Source organism: Orbicella franksi, chromosome 5 (genome assembly GCF_964199315.1).
Source record: "Orbicella franksi chromosome 5, jaOrbFran1.1, whole genome shotgun sequence".
In the NCBI taxonomy this organism is placed as follows: Eukaryota; Metazoa; Cnidaria; class Anthozoa; order Scleractinia; family Merulinidae; genus Orbicella; species Orbicella franksi.
Window position 1 is genome coordinate 14630003 of NC_138149.1, and position 26118 is coordinate 14656120.

A 26118-nucleotide genomic window follows, 5' to 3' on the forward strand; every position below is an offset into this window, starting at 1 on the left:
AGAAGAAGATTCAGACGCTTCGATGTTACCAGCATCTGCCATTTTGGGAAATTGCCAGTTAATTGCTTTTAGCGATACGGAATACATTTTTCAAGTGGGAAATCAATACACCGAATTTTCTCTGGCATAGAACTGAGTATTGTTTGAACTGCAAGGAAACAGCAAGGAAAACACAGGTTACGGTTACGAATATTTCTCATGATATTTTTGCTCGCACGCGATTGGTCTAAACGCGTCGCGTAACTGAATGTACCCTAGACTGTTCACAGCCCTCTATTTTCTCGTATTAACAAATTGACTTCAGTTTTTTACGCGTCTGTCCTCTTACTGATGATAAATTGCGTCATAACATTATCAAAGTGGCTGCGGAACCACGAGCCACACGCGAGTGGTTCCGCAGTAAACAACAAGTTTTTAACCGCCATCTTGACCTGAGCAATCAAGCTCTCCCGTGGGGCGACCTACCAATTTGTTTCCTTTGTGATTGTCATCATGTGAAACTGAAGTCTGCTTTGCATTGTACTATGTTTTAGCAAAATAATCTCTTGTTAGATCAGAAGATATGTATACTTGAGAAATTGGAAGAGATCACGAACTTAAGCCCAATAAGTCACGTCCGACTAGTTTAATGAGGTTTTGGCCGTTTGGCTTTCTTCAGCTGGATAAAAAGCCATGTTAGTACAAGATTGAAAGGTTTGTGGAGTCGGACTAGTTCAAAAACATTTGTTACTCCGAGTTTGCTTCAGGCGAAGCAATCGTCAAATCCATAGTCTTTGTAAAGGTGGTTACCAAAGAACAAGCTACCAGGGATACGAGGCTGCTATACGTCATCTAGCCATCTGTTGGAAATCTGTTCTCTTCTCGGAACAAATAATTTCCGCGTACCGGCGCATAGTATCCGAGCATATTTTCGCGCCAAATAGAGGTTATTTATTTCACCCAAAGACTTCTAGACGTTCTAAAAGTCCTTTACGATAATTCTCCCCAGGCCTGTTGGTTTCGCCGTTGGACTTTTCGCGACTGTCGAAGACACCTCCTTTTTCTCGCTTCGCTCGAGGGAGATGAATACCCAGCCCGTAAAGTCAGCGGCTAACCCGTTTATACCGGAACACGTGGTATATGCCAACACCAAAAAGATGGCGGACAAATCGCGTCTTGACACTACTGTTGTGTTCTTAACGTTTATTTTAAACATGTCTGTAGCGAACATATCTGGATTTGTGAGGTAAAAGAATGATCTGTCTTTTTAACTGATTCAATTGCTTCATCACTTTTCATTTTGGTTGTGTTCCGCAGACTGGAGCCGGGGAAATCGCTAGTTAATCAGGTAAACTCTCTTACTTTCCCTTATACAGGGAACATCTGGTTCACTCGCTAGTGTTAACTCAACATTTCTGTGATATGAAACTATTAACATGCTACAGAAACCGGATTTAAGTGCCGAGAGCCATGAGCCAGCCGGGCTTAAAGAAGCTCTACTTAAAACTTTATGTCTAAACTACTTCGAGCTTCTTGAGATTTAAGGCTTAGCAAAAATGTCTGTGATTGTATACTACATCACCAGGTTCTGTACCACAGAAAGACAGTAGTGTACCATTTGGTTCAACTGCAGCCAAGCAGAAGTTATGAGTTAAGGATATCGTATCCTTCAACTGTAAGTTATTTCTCTAGATTGTATATCGTTTTTGAATAACCAGGGTCACTGTGCTGTTGCTTCTTGTAAAATTGTTGTTATTTAGAGTCCCTGTCCATAAATATGGAAAATAACTCGGCAAGGGTCGAAAATTCGATTTCGCTCATATTTTTACGGTAGATAGGCTAGGGCATAACAAAATCTACTGGATAGTTTTTTTGGCAAAATATCCTTTTATTTCAAAGAAATATGCAAATTACCAAATTCCGTTAAAATCGTCATTTGATGCACCATTTTATTAAACAAGTTTGAGAGCTTCGCATGCAAAACCAAATCATTTTTCCGTCTTTAAAATACTCAAATATTTTTGTGCAATGTTTAATTGTGTACTGGGTTGATTTTAGGGAATGTTGCGGTTTTGTTGGGTGCAAAATAATTAAATTTCGCAGACATGTATTTCATTTACTTAAAATTACTTCGTGAAAATAATTGATTTTCACCACGTGCAAAACCTTCAAATGGATCAAGCTTCTGGTGGTTGAATTGCAGAAGGATTGTCTACAGATTCCTGTAAAAATTTCTTTGGGCAAATGACTGTGAGCGATGCGAGAGCTTTTCAAAGTACGTTAAAAATGCAGATATTTGACAATCCGTCGTAAAATTTCAATTTATGGGTTAGACATATATTTTAGCATGCGCCACATGTCTTGAGCTATATTAAGTTGAAATAGACACAGCGCTGATAATTTAAAGTATCCAAATATTCAAAGTATATTCAAAGTATAAAGTACACCAACCTCTGTTAAGCGGCCAACCCCTATTAAAGCGGCCACCTCCCATTTCCCCGAGGGTAGCCCACTGTATTATATGTAAACCAAAAATAATTGCATAGCGGGAAAAGACCTAGGTACAAGTTTAGCGTTACAGTATTACGCAAGGCATGTAGGTAGCCGTGGTCTAGTAAAAGATGACAGCACGGGCAATGGTTAACTATTCATTCTTTTTATTGCTTAATTTAATCTCTTCCTACTCAACAAGATTGTGTGCTCCCTGTGGTTCCAAGCCTTACAGAACCTTACGTATTAGGATAGAAATTGTCCTACCCCTACCCCCTAAAATGGGATGACAGCATTGCGTGACAAACAAACAAGGAACCCTGCAAGGAAGGATTCAAGCAGCAGTAGATCAAACAATGATCAAACGTAATATTTTGGTGTAGTGCAAAGCAAGCAATTATCTACAAGTCACTTAGCCGTTTTTGACTTAGATGCAGTGGTGATAATATTAGTCGAAAGAGGGTCATAGATTCATGGTATTTGACCATTAAATAAGTTGACAGTTAGCGAAGTACATTGGGCGTTGTGTAGACAAGAGCAAACTTCTGCTTTATGTGCGACGAATGGTGACGGAAACATGTCAAATCGGCTTTTGGACCTGCCTTTTACAGCAAATAAGGTTAGAACATTTCGAAATTATCAGCTCTGTGTCTATTTCAACTTAATATAGCTCAAGACATGTGGCGCGTGCTAAAATATATGTCTAACCCGTAAATTGAAGTTTTTTGACGGATGGTCAAATATCTGCATTTTTAACATACTTTGAAAAGCTCTCGCGTCACTCACAATCATTTGCCCAAAGAAATTTTTACAGGAATTTGTAGACAATCCTTCTATGATTCAACCACCAGAAGCTTAATCCATATGAAGGTTTTGCACGTGGTGAAAATCAATTATTTTTGTGAAGTACTTATAAGTGAATGAAATACATGTCTTTGAAATTTAATTATTTTGCACCCAAAAAAGACAACCCAGCATTCCCTAAAATCAACCCAGTACAAATTTAAACATTGCACAAAAATATTTGAGTGTTTTAAAGATGGAAGAATAATCTGGTTTTGCATGCGAGGCTCTTAAACTTGTTTAATAAAATGGTGCGTCAAATGACGATTTTAACGGAATTTGGTAATTTGTATATCTCTTTGAAATAAAAGGATATTTTGCCAAAAAAACTATCCAGTAGTTTTTGTCATACCCTAGCCTATCTACCATAGGAATATGAGCGAAATCGAATTTTCGACCCTTGCCGCAGAATTAAGAATTTGTCTGATTTTTACAGGCAGGCACTCTTCATAGATTGGTAACATCTTTTTGACATTTATTTGAAATTATAACTCAGGCTTAATTTTCGCGCAATTCTATTGGCTACTTTATGTCACGTGGTGGAAAATTACTGGGCAGTTATCACGCAATAACCTCCACCTGCGTCAATAATTGCCCTGCGACTGTTTCTGTCAAAAAGAAACAAAGCTAAAAAGAATAAATCCAGCTCTATAATTTCACCTTTTCAGCTTTATTATTTTTCATGGAAGAAAAACAAACTCTTTTGATGGGATCTGCTGATTATGACATGAAAAAAAAAACTGGTCGCCAATGCTGTTCTGATAAGTACAAAAGAGTCAACACAATATGCCGAAAATTAATGGGAGGGTTATAAGATAAAAAAAACCCCTTTCTGGCTTGCTGGCATGTTGGCTGATAATGTCCTTGGCTGAGAGATTGTCCTCAAAATTTCACATTTGCCCTCAAAGCTTCACTTCTCAGCCAAATATTCATTTTTCAGACAGACTCTCAGCCGTGGACATCATCAGCCGACATACCAGACACCAGAAGGGCTTTATTTACTAAACGTTCTGTGGGAAGCAAAACTGTTTAAAAATTGGCTGAATGCTACTGTGGAGCTCCAATAGGCCCTTTGCACGATCCATTCACACAGTGCGGAATTAATTATGCTGGGACGCAAGTTACACAGTGGGACTTCCAAAACAAAGGAACTCGCACCAGTCCAGCCTGACTTTCCTTTGTTTTGAAAGTCCCACTGTGTAATTTGCGTCCCAGTATAATTAATTCCGAACCGTGTGACTGGATCCTGCAAAGGGCCTATTCTGGGCCTCTCTCTGTTATGCAACGTGGGTGTCTGGAAAACCTGAATAGCGAATAGCGAATAGTCGAGAATAATAAATAGCAAATAATAGCGAATAGCGAATAGTCGAGAATAATGCAAATAGTGGCGAACAGTCGCGAAAAGTGGCGAATAGTGACAAATAGTTGTTAATAGTCACCGCTTTAGATCTAATATTGTGTTAATTAATTATCCAAATACGCAACAGAATTTCGTTGAATTTATTACCTTTTCTTCTCTGGACTCAGGCTAGGGCTGTCCATCGCCAACATTGAGAAAACAGAAAACACAAGGATAACCTAATAAAGACGTATTTACACTTTTGCAGTGGTTAAAACAGAAGAAATTATGTTTAGAAACACCTTTTGTCCTGATAAGCATCTGTGCTTTTTAGCAGGAAAATCCCATCCTACATTGCTGTGAGGTTTACTGCGAGATACTGGGTACCCTATTTGCTATGATTTGCCACTATTAATTTGCCACTATTCAAGACTGTTTGCCACTATTTGCACTATTCGAGACTATTCGCTCTATTCATACTATTCGCTATTCACAACTATGCGCTATTCGCTATTCAGGTTTTCCAGACACCCATGCAACGTGACAGAGATAAGGCCAGAACTAGACAAATCAAGAAGATGCAAAAAACCCTTTAAAAGTTGTCAAAAGTTCCTTGAAGACTTTTTCAAGTGGCGATGGTATGGCCATCCTCAAGGGGGGGGGGGGGGTGTACTCCCTTACATGGGTTGTATAGCTATGTGTGGCCCCAATAATATATGGTTTTTCAGCCATTCTCTATAAGTAATCATTCGGTTTCGAGTTCAGTTTGGAATTAATTTGCGCAAGTGAGTTTTTCAAAAAGCTGAAACTGCACAAGCCACTTTGGTGAATTCAATTGCAGCTTTTGAAACACTCACAAGTGCAAAGTAATTCCAAATTGGACAAGAAAAGCTGTATGAGTACTTATTAATAATATAAACATGAAAAAATTTGCATGGAGGAAGTGCCGGAAGAACTCTCTTGAAGCCATTTTTTCTTATTCAAGAAAACTTTTTTCAACGTTTCTGCACAAAATTTTCATCATTTTACATGATATCATTGGCTTAGAAAATTTCCTATTGTCTTTCAGTCAATCATAATCCAGAATTACGATGTGTAATTTGCACCGGTGTTACACTTTTTGCACTGGTGTTACACTTTGTGCACTGGTGTGACACTTGAACTGCACTGCTCTCAGTGTCTCAGTGTCTTAGTACTGCAAATTGCATAAAGAATAACAAAAACTTTTGCTCTTATATTTGTGCAATTTTTTACTCTAATTGTTATTATAATTTCAATGCATGAGGTATTTTTGAGAAAATGACATCATTTTCTCAAATTCTCAACCAAGACTTGGAACAAGGAAAACTAATGGCGGCCGTAAATTCTCGGAAAGAAAGGTCCAAAAAACGTGAGTTCTAATGCAAGATATCTAGGAAAGACCTATTGTGTACGAAAATGTAAAAAAAATGGATATCGGGAATTTGATCTTAAGGGCACTTTTGATAAGGTAAGGGTTTTGGGAAATGGACTGCACACCCCCACCCAATATTTCTGGGAGTATCCTCACCCCCAGGGGGACAATCCTGATTGCAAGTAACACCCATTTTTATGGTAGACACCAACAGATTTCTATATGCAAATGATACCACAAGAGGCTCTATTACAAGGAAAAACAAGGAAGCTTCTCAACATTGATAAACTGGTGTTCAGTAGTGACATAACGGTATGGTCAACTTTTTCTAACACATATTTAATCCAGAACTACCCTCACCCAGAAAATCACACTGTATGAAATAAATATTTATTCCATTTAGCACAAGAATAATCATGTGATTACTTGCTCATAATACACTTGAAAAATACATTATTTATAGTCTATTTATGGGCTATACATTAATTGATGATTCAGGCAGCAGGCAGTGCACCTTGGTCTTTCAGAACCTTTTAAAAAAATTTCTGAAAATATTCTGATAACCTACCAATAAATGCAGGGGCGGGTTAAGGGGGGGTAGCTATGGTGGCTAGCCACTGCCCTTTTGAAGAAGCAAAAATAAAAAATTGAAATAAATTGTGAATATTGTAGCAGAAATGAAAGGAAACACTCTGGCAAGGTACTTCATTGTAATTTCTTCTTTGTGATATTGCTAGTATTTGAGGTATAACAGTTTTTAATAAGGTTCCAATTCTCAAATTGAAACATTTTGGAGAAAGTATGCCCCATTGATTTCTACATCCATTCCACCCCCCTTGAAAAATCCTGGATCTGCCCCTGATTAATGTTGGAAAACTTCTGAAAGGTGATCCTCAGCAGTCTTTGGTGGATGGAAGATGTTATAGCCTCTGTTCAGATGATGCCAAAGAAATTGTACATCTATGGTAGAATTTCTTTCAATTGCTTCGTGGGTTGGCAAAAACCTGTCTGTTGGGCTGGGTCAGTCTGTGTGTCCTCTATAAGAAGTGTTTCTCTGGCACTGAATGATACAAGGCAATTATAGGCATTGATGACCCCTAACGATTGGTACACTTACACCAAAAAAAATTGGCTGGAGAAGACACTCAATCAAAGCAAAGTTCAAGCTTACCTGATTAGGGGGTAAAAAGGTGTCATACATCTTCAATTTATTTGATTTATATTCCCGAGAAAAATGTTTTAAGATTTTCCATGGCCAGTGCCAAGTACAGCTTAAAGGGACACTGTCAGGATATATTTGCTTAAACCTGTTATTTAAGAAATAGAAAACATGTACTGCATTTCTATTGAGCTATAGAAACATGAGTGGAAGTTTGGCCAAATGAGAAATGCTGAGGGAACACGAGCCGCAGGCGAGTGTTTCCACAGCTTATTCCAGTTCTCCCAAACTTTCACAAGTGTTTCTATAACTCGATAGAAACACAGAGAACAATGCAATGAAAGAAAGGGAAACAACTTGTTAAATTTGACTATTAAAATGTAAATTCTCTTTGCTTGTGCCATCATTACGTCAACAGCTCGTGCTAGTTCTGTGTTTCTATCAAGTTATAGAAACACAATTTTTAACCAGTCAGCGCGTGTATTTTGTTAAGACTGTTTTCTAAAAATTCATGAAAAGGTCCCTAGATTTATGTAATAAGAACTTAATCAGCTCTAACTCAATGATTAAAAGCAATTTCTTGAAGAAAGTCCACTCTGCAGCAACATTTTTGCAAAATTCCAACGATCTTGGAGCCAAACTTGAACCTTTAAAAAACGATTTCCGGAAGCGTTTTCAAAAATCCATATTGCAATCCGTTTACATCCTTGCCATTATTAGCCATCCTCACCTCCTAATGGGTTTTAATTATTTGTTGAGTACTGCTCCACGAAATAAAACCATTATTGCTCAGCTTCCAAAGATTAATACATGTTTTTGAGATTTCCAAAATCATGCTAAAAATGGTGACAATGTCCCTTTAAGTCCCTGGAAAAAAAATAAAAATAAATAAATTAATTTAATCCCTATGTACTAACTTAGACATATATACCCTCAAATAAGTAGTATTGTTTGTTACTTTACAATTGCTCAGCACTAGCTGTTTCCCTAACTGCAATTTCCTCTGACTGCAGGAACACTATGTCAATGTTACAGCCATCAGAACAGGTGTTCCATATGACACAGCAAGCTTAGCTGAGCCTGTAGTTTACAACATAGGTAATTGTTAACATCTATAAATGTGTTGCTATGAAATAGAGCAGTATTATACTTTGTTAGGGCAGCTGTTGTGATTACTTTATTTATTATACGTTGAACTCACTATCTCTTTTCTGATTTGCCGAAAGTGTACAGTGAATTTTTCAAAATCAGCGCCTGTGGTGTCATCTAGCTAAATACAATAATCATGCATGTCAAGGACACTCAAGGTCATGGGTAATCATGCTATGTATGACCACGGTGCATGATTTCCAAGGGTAATCATATCAAGTTTCTGCACTTTGTGTTGCTTCCCGTCAGTGTAGAAGCAAAAACGTGACTTCCATTTTTTTCATTCAATGTATAGTAAAACAGTTATAACATTCTGTTTTACTGATATCCAGAATAATCAAGGTCTCAGTAAGGGTTATCAGTTGAAGCCTTTGGCTGACCTTGATTATTCTGGATATCACAAAAACCTCATCCAATAATAATAATTTTTATATTAAGCAATTATTGTTTAATATAAAAATTATAGCCTTGATTCAATATTTTTATTAAAATCCATGCATTTTACTGACAAATGTTTAATGTTACAATTTTAGGACATCTCCTTAAACTGATTGCTGTAATCTTAGTTGTGAGAATTTTGGGATGCATTTATTAAGACAACATTCTTTACATACCTCTACATGGGTGTAGCCTGTGAACACAGTCAGAGCTGTAAAACAAAAGCCAGAAATCTGTCTGTGTTCTCAGGCTAAAATGTATGAAGCTAAACTGGAAGTGCCAGAGGGTTAAAAAGCTCCCCATACAGAATTCTTTCCTATTCATCTCACTATCATCATCAACTTTGTCTTTTTAATTTCCTCTTTTTAATTAAAATGCATTATGTTTGTTTTTTTTGTTTTGTTTTTTCAGTTCTAGAGGAGCTGTTACTAGGCATACCATGGCATTCCTGGAGACTTGTTGTTCTTGTATTACTTATATTTTATTTAACTGTAAAGTATTTAATTCCTCGTTCCCTTTCTTTTATTGAACAAAGCATAAGAGTCCTTGAAAAGAGGTGACAGTTGTGGTACCCAGGCGAAGGCTTAATTACCACCAGGTAAAAATCTAATTAAGCATTAGTTCTGTGGTTCAAGTTTGATTACAGCTAATCTTGGATGGAGGGTGTTATGTTTAACTCACCTCGAGACATGGGTTAAATTGCTTGCTCACAGGTTAAATGAAGGAAAATTGAAATCAACTGGTGAGGTTGTCTTTGTACAGTGAAGACAGAAAAAAGACACTGAAAATCTTGAAATCTCAAGCTCATAATCTAATAAACAATTAGATTATGAGCTCAAGATTTCTATCATATGATAGTTGACGGGGGCATATTCCGAGTCAACTTAATCATGCATAGAAATCAAGTGCAAATAATCTAATTGTTTTAGTATAAATCTATTAGTCATTCAAGACTTTATCTAAATCCTCTTCACAGACACTTTGAAAACGCCAAGAAGCGGCCATCACTTTGTTAACTAGTGCACACTAGCATGCTACTCACTATCTACAACAGAATAGATAGTGAGTAGTGTAGCCGATCAGAGAACGGCATTCGTGATAGAACTTTAGTAGATTTATACTAATTTTAATAGAAACACTTGTGAAAGTTTGGGAGAACTCGAAAAAGCTATGGAAACACTTGCCTGTCAGCTCGTGTTCACACAACATTTCTCATTTTCCCAAAATTCTACTCAGTACACACAGTACATGTTTTCTATTTCTTAAATAACATACACTTGGCCTAAGAAAACTGCTAGTGTATGCATGAAGGGGAAATGATTGCATTCAGCAGTTTTCCTATGCCTCAAAAGTGCATTATTTTCCGAGAAAACAAAGAACATTATTTTCCATTTGCTTTAGAATATAGCACTGTGAAAAATTGAAAATATTTACACTGAGAAGAGGCATTGATTGCACTGGCAACTCAACATAAAGGACCCAAGTGTCCTATAATTTCCAGCCGTTACAAAAAAATAATGCACACTGAGTTCCAATAGCAATTATGGAGCAGGGTATAATAATATGATATTCTGTTTTATTAATTTAGTCAAATTATTCTCATATTTTAATTGGTTTTTACTTATCATCTGCTGGAGGACAGAAACAAAGACAATGTCATTGGCATTCTTTTCTCTCTTTGCTATATCTAAGAAGTAGATTTCATATTGCCATGCATCTGTTCAGTAGTAGATCACACAAGACACCAAAATGTGGTAAGAAAATCAGTGACACGCTAGACTGTCACACCATATGCCATTTTATTGTTTGTACAGTGTGTCACATTTCAACGTCATCTGTGACCTATTACTGAACAGACACATGGCAACATAGAGGCTTTTGGTTAAATAAATGATGGCCACACAGACAAAGAACTGTATCAGTCCTTGATACAAATCTGGACAGAGCAGCTATTTTGCATCAGATTTCTTATGGTTTGTGGTACTGGCCCATGTTGTTCGAAAGGGGGATAATGCTATCCACCATTTTTTTCTTTTTAAAACTCGTCCACTGGATTCTGCTTTATCTGATGGATAGTGTTACCAAGCCTTAAAACAACTGGGGCATGATGGTTAACTTGCTACAAAGGATTAACAAATACATATGGGAATTCGCGATGCAGTTAAGTTGTGTTTCTTGTCTTTTTCTGTGGCAATTGGACTCTAAGGGATGTTACCTTGGCATTCAAAATCAACAGGGTATTGTGAGGTGCTAATTGTGTGTCAAACTCAGTTAGCCCGATGTTCAGTAAAAATTAATGACCCTTTGACCCTGTTTTCAATAACGCTCTCTCTACTTTTCAACTCTCTACCCCCCTCCCACCCCCCCCCCCCCCCATATGCTATATTGAAAAAATGACAATAACTGGAACTCCCTGGTTAAAGGATGGATGACACTACATGCATCAACTGTTTCCGGTAATTCTGATCCAGTGGATAAGTGGTGACAAAGCAATTTTTTTGTAAACTGGATAATAGTTCATCCAGGACAGGAACATTGTGGCCATACTCCAAATAATAGGTTGACAGAGACATCCAGCCTTGGTTTACAGTGTACATCTTTGATACTGGACATCCATATTATGACACCTGTCAAAACAAGGTATCTGCTGACCAGTATCACATGACCATATCACAGGCTCAAGTTTACAGCTCATTGAGGACATGTGACCAAGTGCTGACCAAGTGCTGACCAAGTGCTGGTTTTTGATTGGATCGCAGGCTCATGTCAGGTTAACTTGTTGAAATCAGGGCAGGATTATTTGGAAGCCAGTTAACGCTAACCCAGGATTAAGAGTTAACTGAATTATAACATTTTCTTCTATAGAAATGTTTCTGCTGCTTTGTTTTGTGTATATGGTGATTAGTAAAACTCAAAACAGAAGACTGAACAATATACAGAAAACTTCATGGCAAAGTTACAAAACTCAAATCAAAATTCTACCTTTTCCTGGGTTAGCTTAATCAGGCTCTGAACAACCCGGCTTAGGAGCTATGCTTTTAGGCTGGCCTAAATCTATATATTACTGGTAGGTTTGAACCTTTAGAAACTACTGGCCCAAGTTGTTCAGAGGATATATAAAACTATTCACTGGATAAATCACTGCAGCACAGTTTGCTTTGCCAACTCTTATCCACTGCATAGAAATTATCCAGTGTATAGTTTCATTCCCCCTTTGAACAATTGGGTAATAACATGTGAAATTGGTGCAGCTTTCTTCCCTACTATAATAGTCAATTATTGTCATAGCACTGTTCCTGTTAACGTTGAAATAAAATTAAAACATACAAATTTGTGTGCGCCAGTTGTGAAAGATTGAGTTTGCACATACTTTGTACTGTAAAATACACCTTGAAACAATATGTTTTACTGACAGAATTTTTAATAAAATATTTTGTACACAATTATTTACAATTTTATCTTACTGAAAACAGGTTTTCTCTTATTGCTTGCAGATTTAACTAAATTAACATATTAGTTCACCAATAACGCTAAAGGAATCTATTTGTTCAAGAGTACCACTGTAATGTGTGTTCAAGTGGACGAGGCATATTACAACAATAAGATCGTCTGCTGCCTAAAAGAAAGGATTTGCAATGTAAATAACTTTGTGTTTTTCAATTGTTTCAATGTCTCTTTCTAACTGTTTCATTTCTGCTTCCATGCGTTCTTTGCGTGCCTTCTTTGGAGCCGTATCGGTGACCACAGAAAGTCCTTGGTACTGATGATGAAGCTCTTCCCAATTCTTTTTCAATCCATCAAGTATGTCTTGTCTGTGGAACACAAAAACTAAATTTTGAGCCAAACAAACATATACAAAATCACGTTGTTAAAAGTTATTTTAAAAGAGATGGGGCAAACTTTTGCTTCTACCCCTTGCAAAGAGTGACAATGACCCTTTCTGTGCAGGAGTATATAACACCAAGAGAAACCTATACTGTGAGGAACACAAGTGACTTGCCAGGAGGGAAGGAGCCCCAATCCTCTTAGTTGCTTCATGCTATGGAATATGGGATGGGCTGTTAATGTAGACACCACTTTGGTCTGAATGCAGGATAATCAAACAAGGTTGCCACAGACATCACTTTTCAATATTTCATAACTTTTTTTCATAAAAAAACTTCACTGATGAAATAAATACAAAATGTCAGTAGTAGCTTCTAACTTCCCTTTGCAGCCGTCCTTTCCACCCATTCATTTAGACTGAAAACAAAATTCTCTGACTCTTCCCTAAACAAGAGTCCCCCCCTGAACACTTCCTGACCCGTGGGAACCCTGCAAAAAAAAAACACACAAACAAACAAACAAAAGTGTCTTACCTCTGCTCTTCTGTCAAGTTCTTCATTGCTCCCTGTCTAAATCTTTCCTGGACATAAGCATCGTACTCCATCTGAGCCCTTTCCACTTCAGCCTTTCTTCTTTCAAGGTAGGCAGGTGTTTTTCCATAATCTTTCTTGTTTACATATTTTGGTGTCAGCCCTGAAGGCTCCAGTGGATGCGTGGCTCCCCCTCTAGTGTCGGCAAACTTTTTCTCCGGTTTCTTCGGCACAGACATGATATTCTCCACTGCATTTGTTGTGATGTGATTCTTGGTAGAATTTAATCCCATTAATGGTTTCTCTGTGTGTTTGGGAACTGCTGGACGCCTCTTATCATGGTCTGGATACTTGAAGTCAGTTTCTACCAAAATAAAAGTAAATTTATAAGCATTTCTGGAACACATGCTATCTTAAAATTTGAGCAATATGATCTTGTTAATTCTGCCTGTATATCCTGTATCATGAACTGCAATTTTTTACAGGAAGTCTCAATTCATGCTGATGCACTGCTTCAACATTACCCTTAGTACAATTTGGTGTTTTCCTTTGTTCCATTCACATTAAAGTATACCACCAAGCACCAGAAAAAAGAAAACGCATTATTTTACTACCACACACAATAGCATTTCAACTGTTGGTACAAGTACAAGCCTACCACAAGTTATAACACAGGTTGGACTTGGCAGACACACTGAAAGGTTTAAATACTATGTTTTACTGTGGCATAAAACTTACTAGAGAACTTTGTTTAAAGTGCCTATGAAGTGAATTTTTTTTTGCGTTTTTCTGTCGCTTTTTATGTCTACTTTTTGAAATTGCCAAAAGTGAATAATGTTAGAAAGAGAAAAATTTGACTTTTTGCTGTTCAAAGTTCAAATCTGACAACCGAAAGTGGTTCCACTTTGTGTGCAGCCAAAACGAATGTATTACAATGCCGTGATGTAGGAAATTGTTCAGACCACTTCATTGCTACTTTCCGACTCTTGTACATTGGAACTTTCACTAGAGGACATATATCCATCACTATCTGACATTTTACTTGCAAAAAAATGGCAAACTTTGAAGAAATCTCCTATGGCAATTCACATAGCTACAGAGGCAAAGTGGGGTAAGCAAATTGTTAGAACAATTTCCTATGTCATCGCTTGTAAACTCGTTGCCAGTCTCCGGACCCACTGTTTTGCTATGCTGAGCTCACTTTGGGTGGCAAAAAGTCAGATTTTTCTTTTTGTAACATTATTCACTTTAGGGAGCTTTGAAAAGTAGACAAAACAAGTAACAGATAAAAGCAAAAAAAAGTTTCACTTCACTTCAAGTATGGCTGACTTACTATTCTATATACAAAAAATACAAGGGTCTGATAACATGGTGAATTTCACCAGGTTGAAAATTCAGCCTGGTCTCCCAATCAAATTTTCTTGAACACCAATGCTTTAAGAAAGGTTTCCCTACAGACGCAAGAAATGCCAAATGGTATAATGGGTAGTGGTTGCTTGCCACTGCTTGATGGAAGTTCACATGAACTTTGATCAAACAACCATCAACTAACAATACCCACTAGGTCTTTTGGCACTGAAGTCTACATAGGACAACCACTGTCAAAACAGCTGTTGGAGAAACCAGGTTGGAAATAACAGGCTGAAAAAGGCCTATGTGTAATCAAAATACCAAAAAGTGAAGTTGGGGGATGTGCAGTGATTGTGTTTTCAATGAAACAGGGTGTCAGCTATCACTCTCACTCTTACCACTCTCAGCTACTGAATTATCATTTGAGAACACTTCCAAAATGTAGAAACATTGGCCTCCGGCTCGGGTTTCTAAAATTTTCTCAAGCTCCCGTCGTTTTCATACCAGGATGCAGCCTGGCTAATAACGAAAGGACTTTGACCATAAATTATAAGAACAGATATTGTGGAAGCGAATGAGATATTGAGCGAGCAAAGTCTTGTGGCAAACAGAAGGCAAAACAATTCGTGGTAAAATAAGCATAAGTTTTACCACACAAGGGACAGAAGCGAAGAAAATTGTGAGCAAATACTTTGATTGCATAAATGAACAAGATTGTTGCTTACTTTCTGGTAGCTTAAACTCTTTCGAGTGTTTTGCCAAAAAATCTTTCGGTTCAGTGGCAGCAACTTTCGGTGGCCCCTGTAAAGAAAGAAAAAAATGTCAGTCCACAAGGAATTAAACATTGTCGTTTGTCAAAATTCAAGCAACAACAAATCTTACCATGGTTTTGGAACTTTGTTTTTTTGTCCTGTACTCCTGTTTTGCGTTTGAAGCAAAATTCGAGCGGTACCTGTGATACAAATTATTTAAGAAAGCAATGTTTAAGTTGGCAAAAATGGGAATATCAAAAAGACTCTGTTGTGCAGAAAAATCTATTCCCTTAAATCACAAACAATGAAATTTAAGTTGTCGTCAGGGACTCGGGATTGTGGACCAACAAAACTAAAGCTTACATTGATGGCTTCGGAGGCCTTTCTTGAATCTTTGGAATCAAATTATATATGCTTTCTTCATGAATATCTCTGCTTCTCGAAGACACTTGCATAGCCATGGCTGGTTTCTCAGTAAAGCGAACTCGAGTTTCAACTATTCCCTCGTCTGCTTAAGATGGCGGCTCTTCTCTTATAGAAGACAAGGGTGTTGACTGCCTGTTGCTAGGCAATGATTATAGTCACGTGGTTTTGTACGTGTTTGGTTTGCGGCTGCCAGAGTGGCTGCCAGGCAACAAAGTCGTACTCAGTTTCCCTTGAGGGTATCCTGGTTCCCAGGGTCTCTCATCTTCCCCCCTGGAGCGAGTGAGGAAAACTTGGCTCTTGAAATGGTTTTCTTGCTCACGAAATGTTTATTTGTTTTCTTGATCGAGACACGGGTTTTACGCCGAGATGCTGAATTGATTTTCATTGCAATTTAAAAATTCATATTTTGGCAGAAGAAAAAAAAAATGGTACCGCGTGTTTTCCACTTAGAATACAAAAGCAAAACCGACACAACGTAGGATGATCTTTTGAAGATTGTACCTGAAGAAGGTTGGTTTGGCCGGCCGAAATATAGTATACCTTCAAAAAATCATCCTACGTTGTGTCGGTTTTTGCTTTTGTATTCTTCATTTTATATGTAAAGCCGATTAGATCACTATTGATCCAACGTATACCAGCAGGATCATCGTTCCGTTTGCTTGCTTAAACATTTTATTTCCACTTAGACCCCTTGTTTTCCACACCCCGTATTTTCCACAGACCCGGGGACCCCAGCCCCGCGTTTTCCATCAAGTAGGCTGTCCCAACAAGTTAACAACTTCATGTAAGCTACCGTAAATCCTCGAATAAGCGCCCCTCCTATCGGCCAAAATTTAAAATAAGCGCCTCCTTCCTCGAATAAGCGCCCTGCCCCCATTTTGTGGACGAGTACTGAGACAACAAAGGATGTATAGTTTTCGTCGTGTAGTATTAGATTTGTACATTGTTTCAGTTTGTGAACACGTTAAGTGAACACGTTGAATATGTTAAGTACCAACGGTGCCGCGATTTAAACTTTAGCGATAAACAGCTTATGTTGTGGTTTACGCGCCCATTTGGGGAAAATTAAATGAGCGCCCCCCATCTTCTCCTAAATTGGAAATATGCGCCCCGGGCGCTGATTCGAGGATTTACGGTATATCTTCTGTCCTGACGTCAATAAGGAGCCATGCGCCAATATATGTTAACATACAGGAAAGGCACTGAAATCGGGCAACTATTCTCTCTGGGGGCTCCGCACAAAATAGCCTTAGTACGATGATAACGTAACACTAAACATATTGCGTGCAGTCCGTGGCACGTGTCTCAATGGTGTGGAACCCTTAATATGTAAGGCCGCTCCCTTATCGTGATAGCTCATTCTGTCTTTTCGGCTGTTTTTCTTTTTTCGCGTTTCTTTTTCATCGTTTCATCGCTGCGCCGCTCTCCTTATGGCTAACCAGGTTCCTGTTGTACCTGATGTTGAACAACTGGAAGACCCACTAGCAGTAGCGCTAGCCCAAGCCGGGGCCGTTCAGGGCGTTCAAAATGCTGTTGGCGACGAGCAATCCGCTGTCGCGGCGCAAGTTCCCGTTCCTCCAGCTCAACCTGTTCCTGATCCTAACACCGACGTGGTAAGCAGTTCTTGTCTTTTGTTGGCCTGCTGTCGTTATCGTTCGTAGGTTTAACTTTTATGGTGGGTTTGTCTCACTCCTTAAGCTGTATCGAATTTTTTCCGCCCTTTGTTGTGGTGAGTTAGTTACTCTCTAGACTCGTAGTGAGGCGGTACGCAGCTCTTACAAGGTTCGCTCTGATTGGTCGACGTAGTTTTAGGATTAACAAAATTTTCAACAAGAAGTAGATTACTTAAAAATATAGTAAGGAACGAATACCAAGAAATAAATATAAAAGGAAATATGTAAAGATTTTGATGGGAAAGGATATCAGCAACGTAGATCGAATGCATAGGTTGATTTAAGTTAGTTTAGACTTGAAGTTCTTTGTTACTTTTTTGAACTGGAAGATTTGCCATGTTGCCCAGGCTGCTCTTTCGCCCAGTTGCCCTTGTTGCCCTTGTTGCCCTTGTTGCCCTTGTTGCCCTTGTTGCCCTTGTTGCCCTTGTTGCCCTTGTTGTCCATGTTGTCCATGTTGCCCACCTTTTTGGCAAGGGGGTGCCTTAACAGTTACACGTAATACAGGAAGAAGACATAATTAAACCTGTTCACTCTTTTATTATAAGAAACATTTGATATCAATACTACTTGACTATCCCATTTTCTCCAGCAGGCAGTCGCTGCAGCACCAGTCATTAGGTGGCTCGGACTTCAAACCTGCACATCGACTACAAGAGAAAGATATAATACCTAGTTAGGTAGTTAACGTGTGATTGGAAGCTAAGAAATTTTTGAAAGAATCGTTTCCATACAGTACAATGAAATGGAATTGGTTACTTGGTTACTACTGTTGGACTAGATTTGGTTCAGTAATCCGTAAGTTTTGTGTTTTGTAACGTCAGGTTCACAGCGACCGTTGAAAGGCTGAATTGTCACTTGCTAGACAACTTGTCGCGATGAGACTAGCGTGTGTGGGAGATGCTTTACTAATCGAATAAAGCCAGAAATCACGGAAAATCAGCTGTGATTGACGGTGATTTAATTGACGATAATCGAACGTAAACTGAAACATAATGTAATGAATAAACTAATTACCAGATAATAGAAGATTACAAGATGACAAGAGTCACGAAACAATAATAGCAAACATTCCAATCATAACTGCGATATGACAATACTTCCAGTCAAACTTCTCAGTAAAGATCTAATTAAAATCATCAGTGATCCCAAGCAGATACGCATACTGCTAACTGTCCTGATACAATAAATGATAACACTCTAAAACTTGAAAGCAGTAAAATTGTACGATGCGATAAAAACGTGCTTGCGTGAGCGCCACTGAAAGCGATGTGGGAATTTACTAGCAAGGAAAGGACTTAACTGAATTATCAGAGATTCTTATAGGACAGTTGCTAAATAGAAACCTAAGCTAGGGGGAGTGTGAACTATAAAGATCTATCGCTAAAAACAAGATGAAATAAAAACTTTGAAAACTGGGGCTCTGCCACGTGTTGGACTCAGTACAATAGGCTGTTGTATAAAAAAAACCGAGACTAAAGGTACTTAAGGTTAAAAAACGTCAAAACTTGAAACTTATACTAAAAAGCAAGCATAGAAAATAGTTTGTACTTACACATCGGTTCCCGCTTGCACTCTAAATAGTCAAGGGTAGCTTAAAACTTAATTTACTTGAAAACACGTACTGTGCACGCACGATAACTGAAACTTGAACTACTGGCGGGAATATGCCGCTAACACTATCTATATACGTCCACGTGTAAAAACTGATGACGTCATTGCTAAGCAACAAATTGGCGAATCAGAAAGAGTTAAGATTACTCACTTAATTAGAGAAGCCTCGATATAGTGTTCATTACATGTTTGATAGGTTATTTCATACACTTACAAGTGGTACCACTGACGGCAGTCGGTAAACTCAACCCAGTGGATTGGTCCCTTTTTGTTCCCTGGAGGTGAGCTTTCTCGGTACAATTGACAAACATCACTACTGCCACTTTCTCAATATAAAGTGGGAAAGGAGTTGCGATTAATGTACCAGAACCTCGTGGTATTGTTTCGAGTAGCATTTACAATGACGCATTTTCTTTGTGACGCCAATAGCCCCAGCTACAAACGAAAAACGTCCAGTTCCTGATATAAAATGATAAAAGCTTGTCATTCAGAAGTTCCATTTAAGTTAAAAAAAAGACAGTTAGTTACAAAAAGACGTGAAATTTTCCATAATAGAATACATAAGCAATTTTCGACCAAACTTCGCTTAAAGAACAATGTGTGTATAAAGTTACCGGTAAATATAACTCCATCTGCTAAATTGCATTCACTGCGAGTAATTTTGTAACTAACATTATTCCTATAATTTTCTCCTGGTTCCTCGCTTTGTTCAGCTGACACTGCAGCCTCTGTGGTACATGAAGAAAAGACAAACAAACGAGCCTGAACATTTCCCATAGTAAAATACATCACGCGCTTTTAGACCAAAGTGTGCAAAAGTTACCCAACTTCAGAACAAATGTGGATATCAAGTTAACCATAGCTCTGGTAAATTGCATACATTATGAGAAGTCAGTTTCTAACTAAAATTATTAGCATTATCTTCTCCTAGTTCGTCGCTTCGCTCAGTTGACACCTCAGACTCTGTGATACAGGAGGAAAAGACGAACAAACGAGCCTCAAAAGAATTTTCCAAAAACATGATTTGCTTCCAAAATAATGAACTACGCAGGCCTCCAGTAAACAAAAATTAACTTGTAAAACGTTAACTAAAAACTCTAGAAAACGGAAATTACCTTCATCACTTGTTTCGCCGTCTTCAGTTAAGTCCACTGAATCTGTCGTTTGGTGGAAAAGTATGTATGAAGACATTTAAACCCTGTAAAATGTAATCTAAATGGAGTAACACTTTGGCCAATAACAATCAAAAGCTCACCTGACGAGATATCTCCAGTACACATGGAGCGTTTCCGCCTCGTGGCAGAAGAATAGCCCTTAAGAAAGAGAATGCAATACAAACAAACATTAAGATGAGTGTTTCGCCATTTATTTTGCATTTGCGCGCCATCTGGAGCCCTGAAAAATAAATCCCAGCAATAAAAGAGGTGGGGGTATAGCCCTACCAGCCCTTCCCCCCCGTGGTTCCTGGTCAGACACAGTCTGTCGGTCGACCGTTCGGCTGATCGGTTGTCGGTCAGTCAGTCAGCTCTCCATCAATAATTCAATTAGGTAGATGGATGATCTGTTCTTCGTTTGTTGGGCATTGCGAAATTGGTTTTTAGTAAAATGTAATTAACAATGGCACTGACCAAATGAAAAGCATCTCTTTTAAAGAGGCGTCATCTACCTGTACTTCTCCTCTGTAGATGGAGTCATCTGAAAAACAAGATATTGTTCCTCAAACTTACTGGTCTTGTATAGAACTGAGCCAAAAAAACCCATTAATTTCATCAATAAACTAAAACAGGCCTATGCTACTGACTGATACCTCCAGATCTATTTCCTGATCGCATGCCCCTTTCTTTTTGGAGGTCGAGTAATGCAATGGTGAAAAAGGTGTAACCGTTACATCTGAAAACAACATCAGTGATCTTGGTTGGGGACTTCTCAAGAAGTACAGGGGGCCGGAGCTTTTGAAAATGTGGTGGAATTATTTAAGTTTTAGATTTAGTTCTTAACAATAACACAAAATCATCTAAAAATAATACTGTTTTCCTTTACCCTTGTAACTTTAAGTCATATTGCCATCTCTATTGTACACCAGCCAAGTGCACCTTATTACATTAGATTTTCGCGACACTTAAATTCCGCGATTTGGCGGAAATTTTGTATTTTCAATCACTTTAACTTCGCGTTTTCGAGTGAAACAATTTATATCCTTGGCAAGGTCACTTAAACGTGTCCTTGAATTTAGTAAACCGATTTTATCAAAAAGTACAATAACGTCAAAAGTAACAAAAACGCAACGGCTGGAGTAGTATACAACAGAGAGTTCTGCGACCAGGACACACGGACACAGTGACGTCACAATACCCCAGAGGTTGACGTCATCAAAAAATGATGACATCATAATCTAAATATAGAATACAGAGAGTTCTGCGACCGGGAGGTTGACGTCATCATCATAATCTAAATATAGAAAGTGACATCATCGGGATGGAGGGGTGTAGGGTGTCATTGGAGGTGTTACGTCATAATCTGAAAATAGGTAGAATGATGTAATAGGATTATTTTTAGTAACAGAATTCATGTAATGTAAAGTTTATATGAAATATGTAATGTAATTTTTTTTCATGTAATTTTCTCATTATAAAGAGGTGAAATTTTAGGAATATATTAGTAAGCTTAACATGGGTCTGACTCTCTCTGCTCGTCGAATACGATTTAACACGTACCGCTTACTGGCTAGAAAGCTGATCACTCCTATAAGTGAAATAGTTTTGCTGAAAGAAGCATTTTGTGGTCTGCCAGGTACCAAGCTTTCCAAGTTAAAGAACCTTCATTCTGAAGAACCCCTGCCTAATTCCGCCCATTATTGAGTATAGAATAGGAAGAAATACATTTCAGCAGGGTAATTTAGAAACAGAATAAAATATACTTTATTTCTATTACGTGTACTTAATTTTCCGACCTGGGGAAATATTAATTACGTATAGGCGACATGGAAATTGCTTTTCCGTGTTTGGACCGTCAATTTGTATTTTCACTATAAATAGACGCTAAGCAGAAAAGAAATTTCCTTTGGACATGATTACTACCGGCTTTAGTGCCTTGGGCTAAAGTCTATATGAATCTTATACGCCTCAGTCATTATAAAAATCTATGATTGGGAATAAATCGATTTCTATTCGACTGTTAAGGTACTAGACAGAACAAAACAACTCTGTTTGTTCAAATACAATAGAGTTTTCCATTGCTTCTTTGTTATTGCAAAATAATCTCCCTGGGGTCATTAACGCCTAAAGTTATGCAAGCAGACAAGACCGAGAAAATGAACGAACAAATGTATTTCAAAGACGTTTATTGCAATCAACTACTCTTTAACTATTTACAACTCTCAGAGCTCTCACTTGCCAAGTGATCATTACAAAGTTCTACAGTTTGTTCTTTTTATCCGGTCATGATCAAGTACACTGAACCATACTTTGTACTCAGAAGCCTTTTCGATAATTCTGTTTACACTGGCTGCGAAGTTATTAGTCGTTTATTTCAATTAGTTGCTAGCTTGATCAACGTAAAATCACACACGTTGGTATAAACAGCAGGGTGCCAATTAGTGTGTAAATGTATGGTGTCGCGCGATGATAATTTCCCATTTTCATGATCTGTTTGTGGTTTGAAGTATTCGGCAGATTTCTTCCAGTGCTTGAAGTATAAGTGGGATGGATGGTTATGGCGATGGGTGGGCGACTTTGCTGAGAAGAGGGCTGTAGTAATCGCTGGTGCTGGTTTTATAACCGGGTATTATAATTACAATCGGCGATTATCATAATAGGCTTGGAGGTTTAAAAACTTTGTATGTCACATCACACAAAACTGGATCGTTGGCTCGAAGATCTATAGTAATGAGTTGTGGTAATAGTTCTAACAAGGCAGAGATATTAATGTGACGTAAATTGTTATCTCGTTACTAGTAAAATGGAAGGGTAGTTCTCAACCCTTGTCTGTGAATCTGGTATGGATGACATACCAACGCTTGTACAGTCGATAATCTACTTCTCGAAGCAAGCGTTTGAACCGCATAGAATAGCTAGCAGAATGAGTATGGATAAAGACATCTTGTATTCTGGAAAATGCTTGAGAAATTTGAGATTTCCTTTACCGTGAAATTATTAACTGAACTATCATCTTTACTATTAATTTTTCGTTAGATATGAAAAAACATCTCTCGAATGACACGCGCGTTCTTTCTTCTCGCGATCCCACGCGCTATCTCCACGCGTACCATCTCCACGTGCTATCTCCACACGTGCTCGGAAAAAAAAATGGCCCTTTTGGCCCCTGTGGCCCGTTTGGCCCTATAAATTCCGTGTTATAATCGGTTTTGTTCAATTAGGTTCAAACTTTCACACTATTAACATGGTGAATAGAAAATGTAAGCACTGCCCCATCCCAGGGTGTGGGTCAAACTTTTTAGTTCGATTAGCAAACCATTTGAGTCAAGTACACGAATTGACAGACATTGAGCGAAAATATTGGCTACAGTTTGCTAAGTTACAAACAACCAACATGGTTCGTGTTTATGAGAAAGAGGCTGAACCTAAGACTGCTTGGGAATAGGCTCTAAATCTGAAGCATACAGTTCAATCAATTATTTAAAAGTGTGGACCCAAGACTTAAACATCCCTTCCCGGCAATTGTCGCAGGACGAACCTGTTGTGGTAAAAGTCAGTTTGGAAAACGTTTACTTGAATCGGGGAAGGAGCTCATCGACGGAGCTCCTGAAAACCTCAGTTGGTGCTACGGTATTTACCAACCCGCCTACGATGATATGTTGGGTATGTTGACAACTACTCCAAACATCAACTTTGTCGAAGGAGTTCCTAGCGACTTAGAATCTATGATTGATCCCTCCATCAGAAATTTGGTAGTCATCGACGATTTAATGTAGGAACTCAGTAACGATCAGCGAATTACCAATCTGTTCACGAAAGGTTGCCATCACTGCAATTTGAACGTGATATTTATACTACAAACATCTTTCACCGAGGAAAGGAATTGAGGGATACCGTACCAGTTTGAACTGTCATTAGTTGTATTTCTATTCTTAGACGCTCGCATTATTCACCAAAATTCCAGGTATTGCACCATCTCTTTAAGAGCTTTATTTAGCGATGACGTTATTCTTTTCAAAAGTTTTGACTTAGAAACTTATCTTTGAAAACGTATTATTACTTTACACAAAGTGCATTTTGTGCGGTGCTTCAGCATTCCCGCCTGTCATTGGAAATGTCACAAACATCTAAAAAGTCACAAATAGGAAAGCGGCGCAACTTCTTAAGGTATAATTAGAGTCGAATTAAGCATTTGCATTATTATATCCTCAAGTAAACCAATCAAGTGTTAACACGTTACAACATGATTTGTAACAACATTTACTGCATACCAGAGCAAAACGTAGTTAACAATGTTCTTGAGCTCTAAAGGACTATGGTGGAACAAATGAACGGAAACGTGACAATCAGATGTAATCTTACGCAATAAAACAACAGTTACACCCAGTCGACTCCGCTGGATTTTCTATATATTGATTAAAAGTGTTAGATAGTGATATAAAGTTCGCATCGCCCCAGGGAATTAGCCATTGAAAAGAATTGAATCTATCGGAATGTGAATTCATGCAAAGAACCTCTCAACTTTGATTTTGGCATCATTCGAATAAAAGATGCCTGTGAGTATCATGATCAGGTAAAATTCCACTCTTGTAAGAATCAAATTTTTCTTTCATTACTTTCTCTCGATTAATCGTTACATTGTAGACTTAGATCAATTCTTTCAGTTCTCATTACTTATCTCTAGAAAGTGTGTTGGTTATATAAGGAGAGATTAGATGTTGATTACTCCTGGGACCTACATAATCACATGTAAAAGTTAAACAGTGGAAATGAAAAACTGGATTACCGTGTGTTCGCATACCAAAGACTCCCCGAGCAAAACCGAATTAACAGAAACGTGAGTTTATAATTGCATTTAAATTGGATAGATTCATGCTTCAGTCGATGGATAATCAGGTAAGCACTCGACAAGGCATGATGATAAAATGAACTTTTTTTTATTCTTGGTCAATTCGCGTAGTGTGAACTAATTTAGTTACTTTTAGAAGAAAAAGCAGCCGAAAAGGCCGAATGCAAAACAAACCTTACACGCAAAAGGTAATCTATCAAAGGAAGAAGATTAAACAATATAGCTTTACTAACCAAGAGAGAAATATGAAATGAAATAAAAAGGATCCCCCTTACTTTTCTCACGTTCTTACGTTTGAGAAGTTTCATTGAAATAAACGACTAATAACTTCGCAGCCAGTGTAAACAGAATTATCGAAAAGGCTTCTGAGTACAAAGTATGGTTCAGTGTACTTGATCATGACCGGATAAAAAGAACAAACTGTAGAACTTTGTAATGATCACTTGGCAAGTGAGAGCTCTGAGAGTTGTAAATAGTTAAAGAGTAGTTGATTGCAATAAACGTCTTTGAAAAACATTTGTTCGTTCATTTTCTCGGTCTCGTCTGTTTGCATAACTTTAAGCGTTAATGACCCCAGGGAGATTATTTTGCAATAACAAAGAGGCAATGGAAAACTCTATTGTATTTGAACAAACAGAGTTGTTTTGTTCTGTCTAGTACCTTAACAGACCGAGTAGAAATCGATTTATTCGCAATCATAGATTTTTATAATGACTGAGGCGTATAAGATTCATATAGACTTTAGCCCAAGGCACTAAAGCCGGTAGTAATCATGTCCAAAGGAAATTTCTTTTCTGCTTAGCGTCTATTTATAGTGAAAATACAAATTGACGGTCCAAACACGGAAAAGCAATTTCCATGTCGCCTACACGTAATTAATATTTCCCCAGGTCGGAAAATTAAGTACACGTAATAGAAATAAAGTATATTTTATTCTGTTACTAAATTACCCTGCTAAAATGTATTTCTTCCTATTCTACACTCAATAATGGGCAGAATTGGACAGGGGTTCTTCAGAATGAAGGTTCTTTAACTTGGAAAGCTTGGTACCTGGTAGACCACATAATGAGGCTTCTGTCAGCAAAACTATTTCACTTATAGGAGTGATCAGCTTTCTAGCCAGTAAGCGGTACGTGTTAAATCGTATTCGACGAGCAG

At 38.0% G+C, this 26118-nt stretch overlaps 2 protein-coding genes and 2 long non-coding RNA genes across 5 annotated transcripts; 2 read left to right on the plus strand and 2 right to left on the minus strand.

The window, feature by feature from the left end:
• Positions 1–810: 810 nt before the first annotated feature.
• LOC145488378 (uncharacterized) lies at positions 811–10202 on the plus strand. The gene is made up of 6 exons (XM_081467233.1): positions 811–1225; positions 1297–1327; positions 1565–1654; positions 6249–6356; positions 8217–8301; positions 9202–10202. Exons 1-6 carry the CDS (start codon positions 1062–1064, stop codon positions 9348–9350), a joined length of 627 nt encoding a protein of 208 aa, XP_081323359.1. The 5' UTR covers positions 811–1061; the 3' UTR covers positions 9351–10202.
• Positions 10203–11165: 963 nt separating this feature from the next.
• Positions 11166–16085, minus strand: LOC145488376 (enkurin-like). Its single transcript, XM_081467229.1, has 5 exons — positions 15611–16085; positions 15378–15447; positions 15221–15296; positions 13149–13509; positions 11166–12602 (listed from the first exon to the last, which is right to left on the minus strand). Exons 1-5 carry the CDS (start codon positions 15706–15708, stop codon positions 12407–12409), a joined length of 801 nt encoding a protein of 266 aa, XP_081323355.1. The 5' UTR covers positions 15709–16085; the 3' UTR covers positions 11166–12406.
• A 1018-nt stretch (positions 16086–17103) lies between these two features.
• Positions 17104–18506, plus strand: LOC145488392 (uncharacterized). The gene is made up of 2 exons (XR_014049502.1): positions 17104–17286; positions 17939–18506. It is a non-coding gene; the product is annotated as an uncharacterized LOC145488392 (long non-coding RNA).
• LOC145488391 (uncharacterized) lies at positions 17282–21152 on the minus strand. Of its 2 annotated transcripts, XR_014049501.1 has the most exons (5): positions 20765–21152; positions 20586–20652; positions 20213–20270; positions 20073–20114; positions 19140–19416 (listed from the first exon to the last, which is right to left on the minus strand). It is a non-coding gene; the product is annotated as an uncharacterized LOC145488391 (long non-coding RNA). The 2 variants fall into 2 exon arrangements; XR_014049500.1 differs by lacking the exons at positions 20586–20652; positions 20765–21152 and adding an exon at positions 17282–17993 and having other exon boundaries at positions 19322–19416; positions 20213–20507.
• Between the last annotated feature and the right edge of the window lie 4966 nt (positions 21153–26118).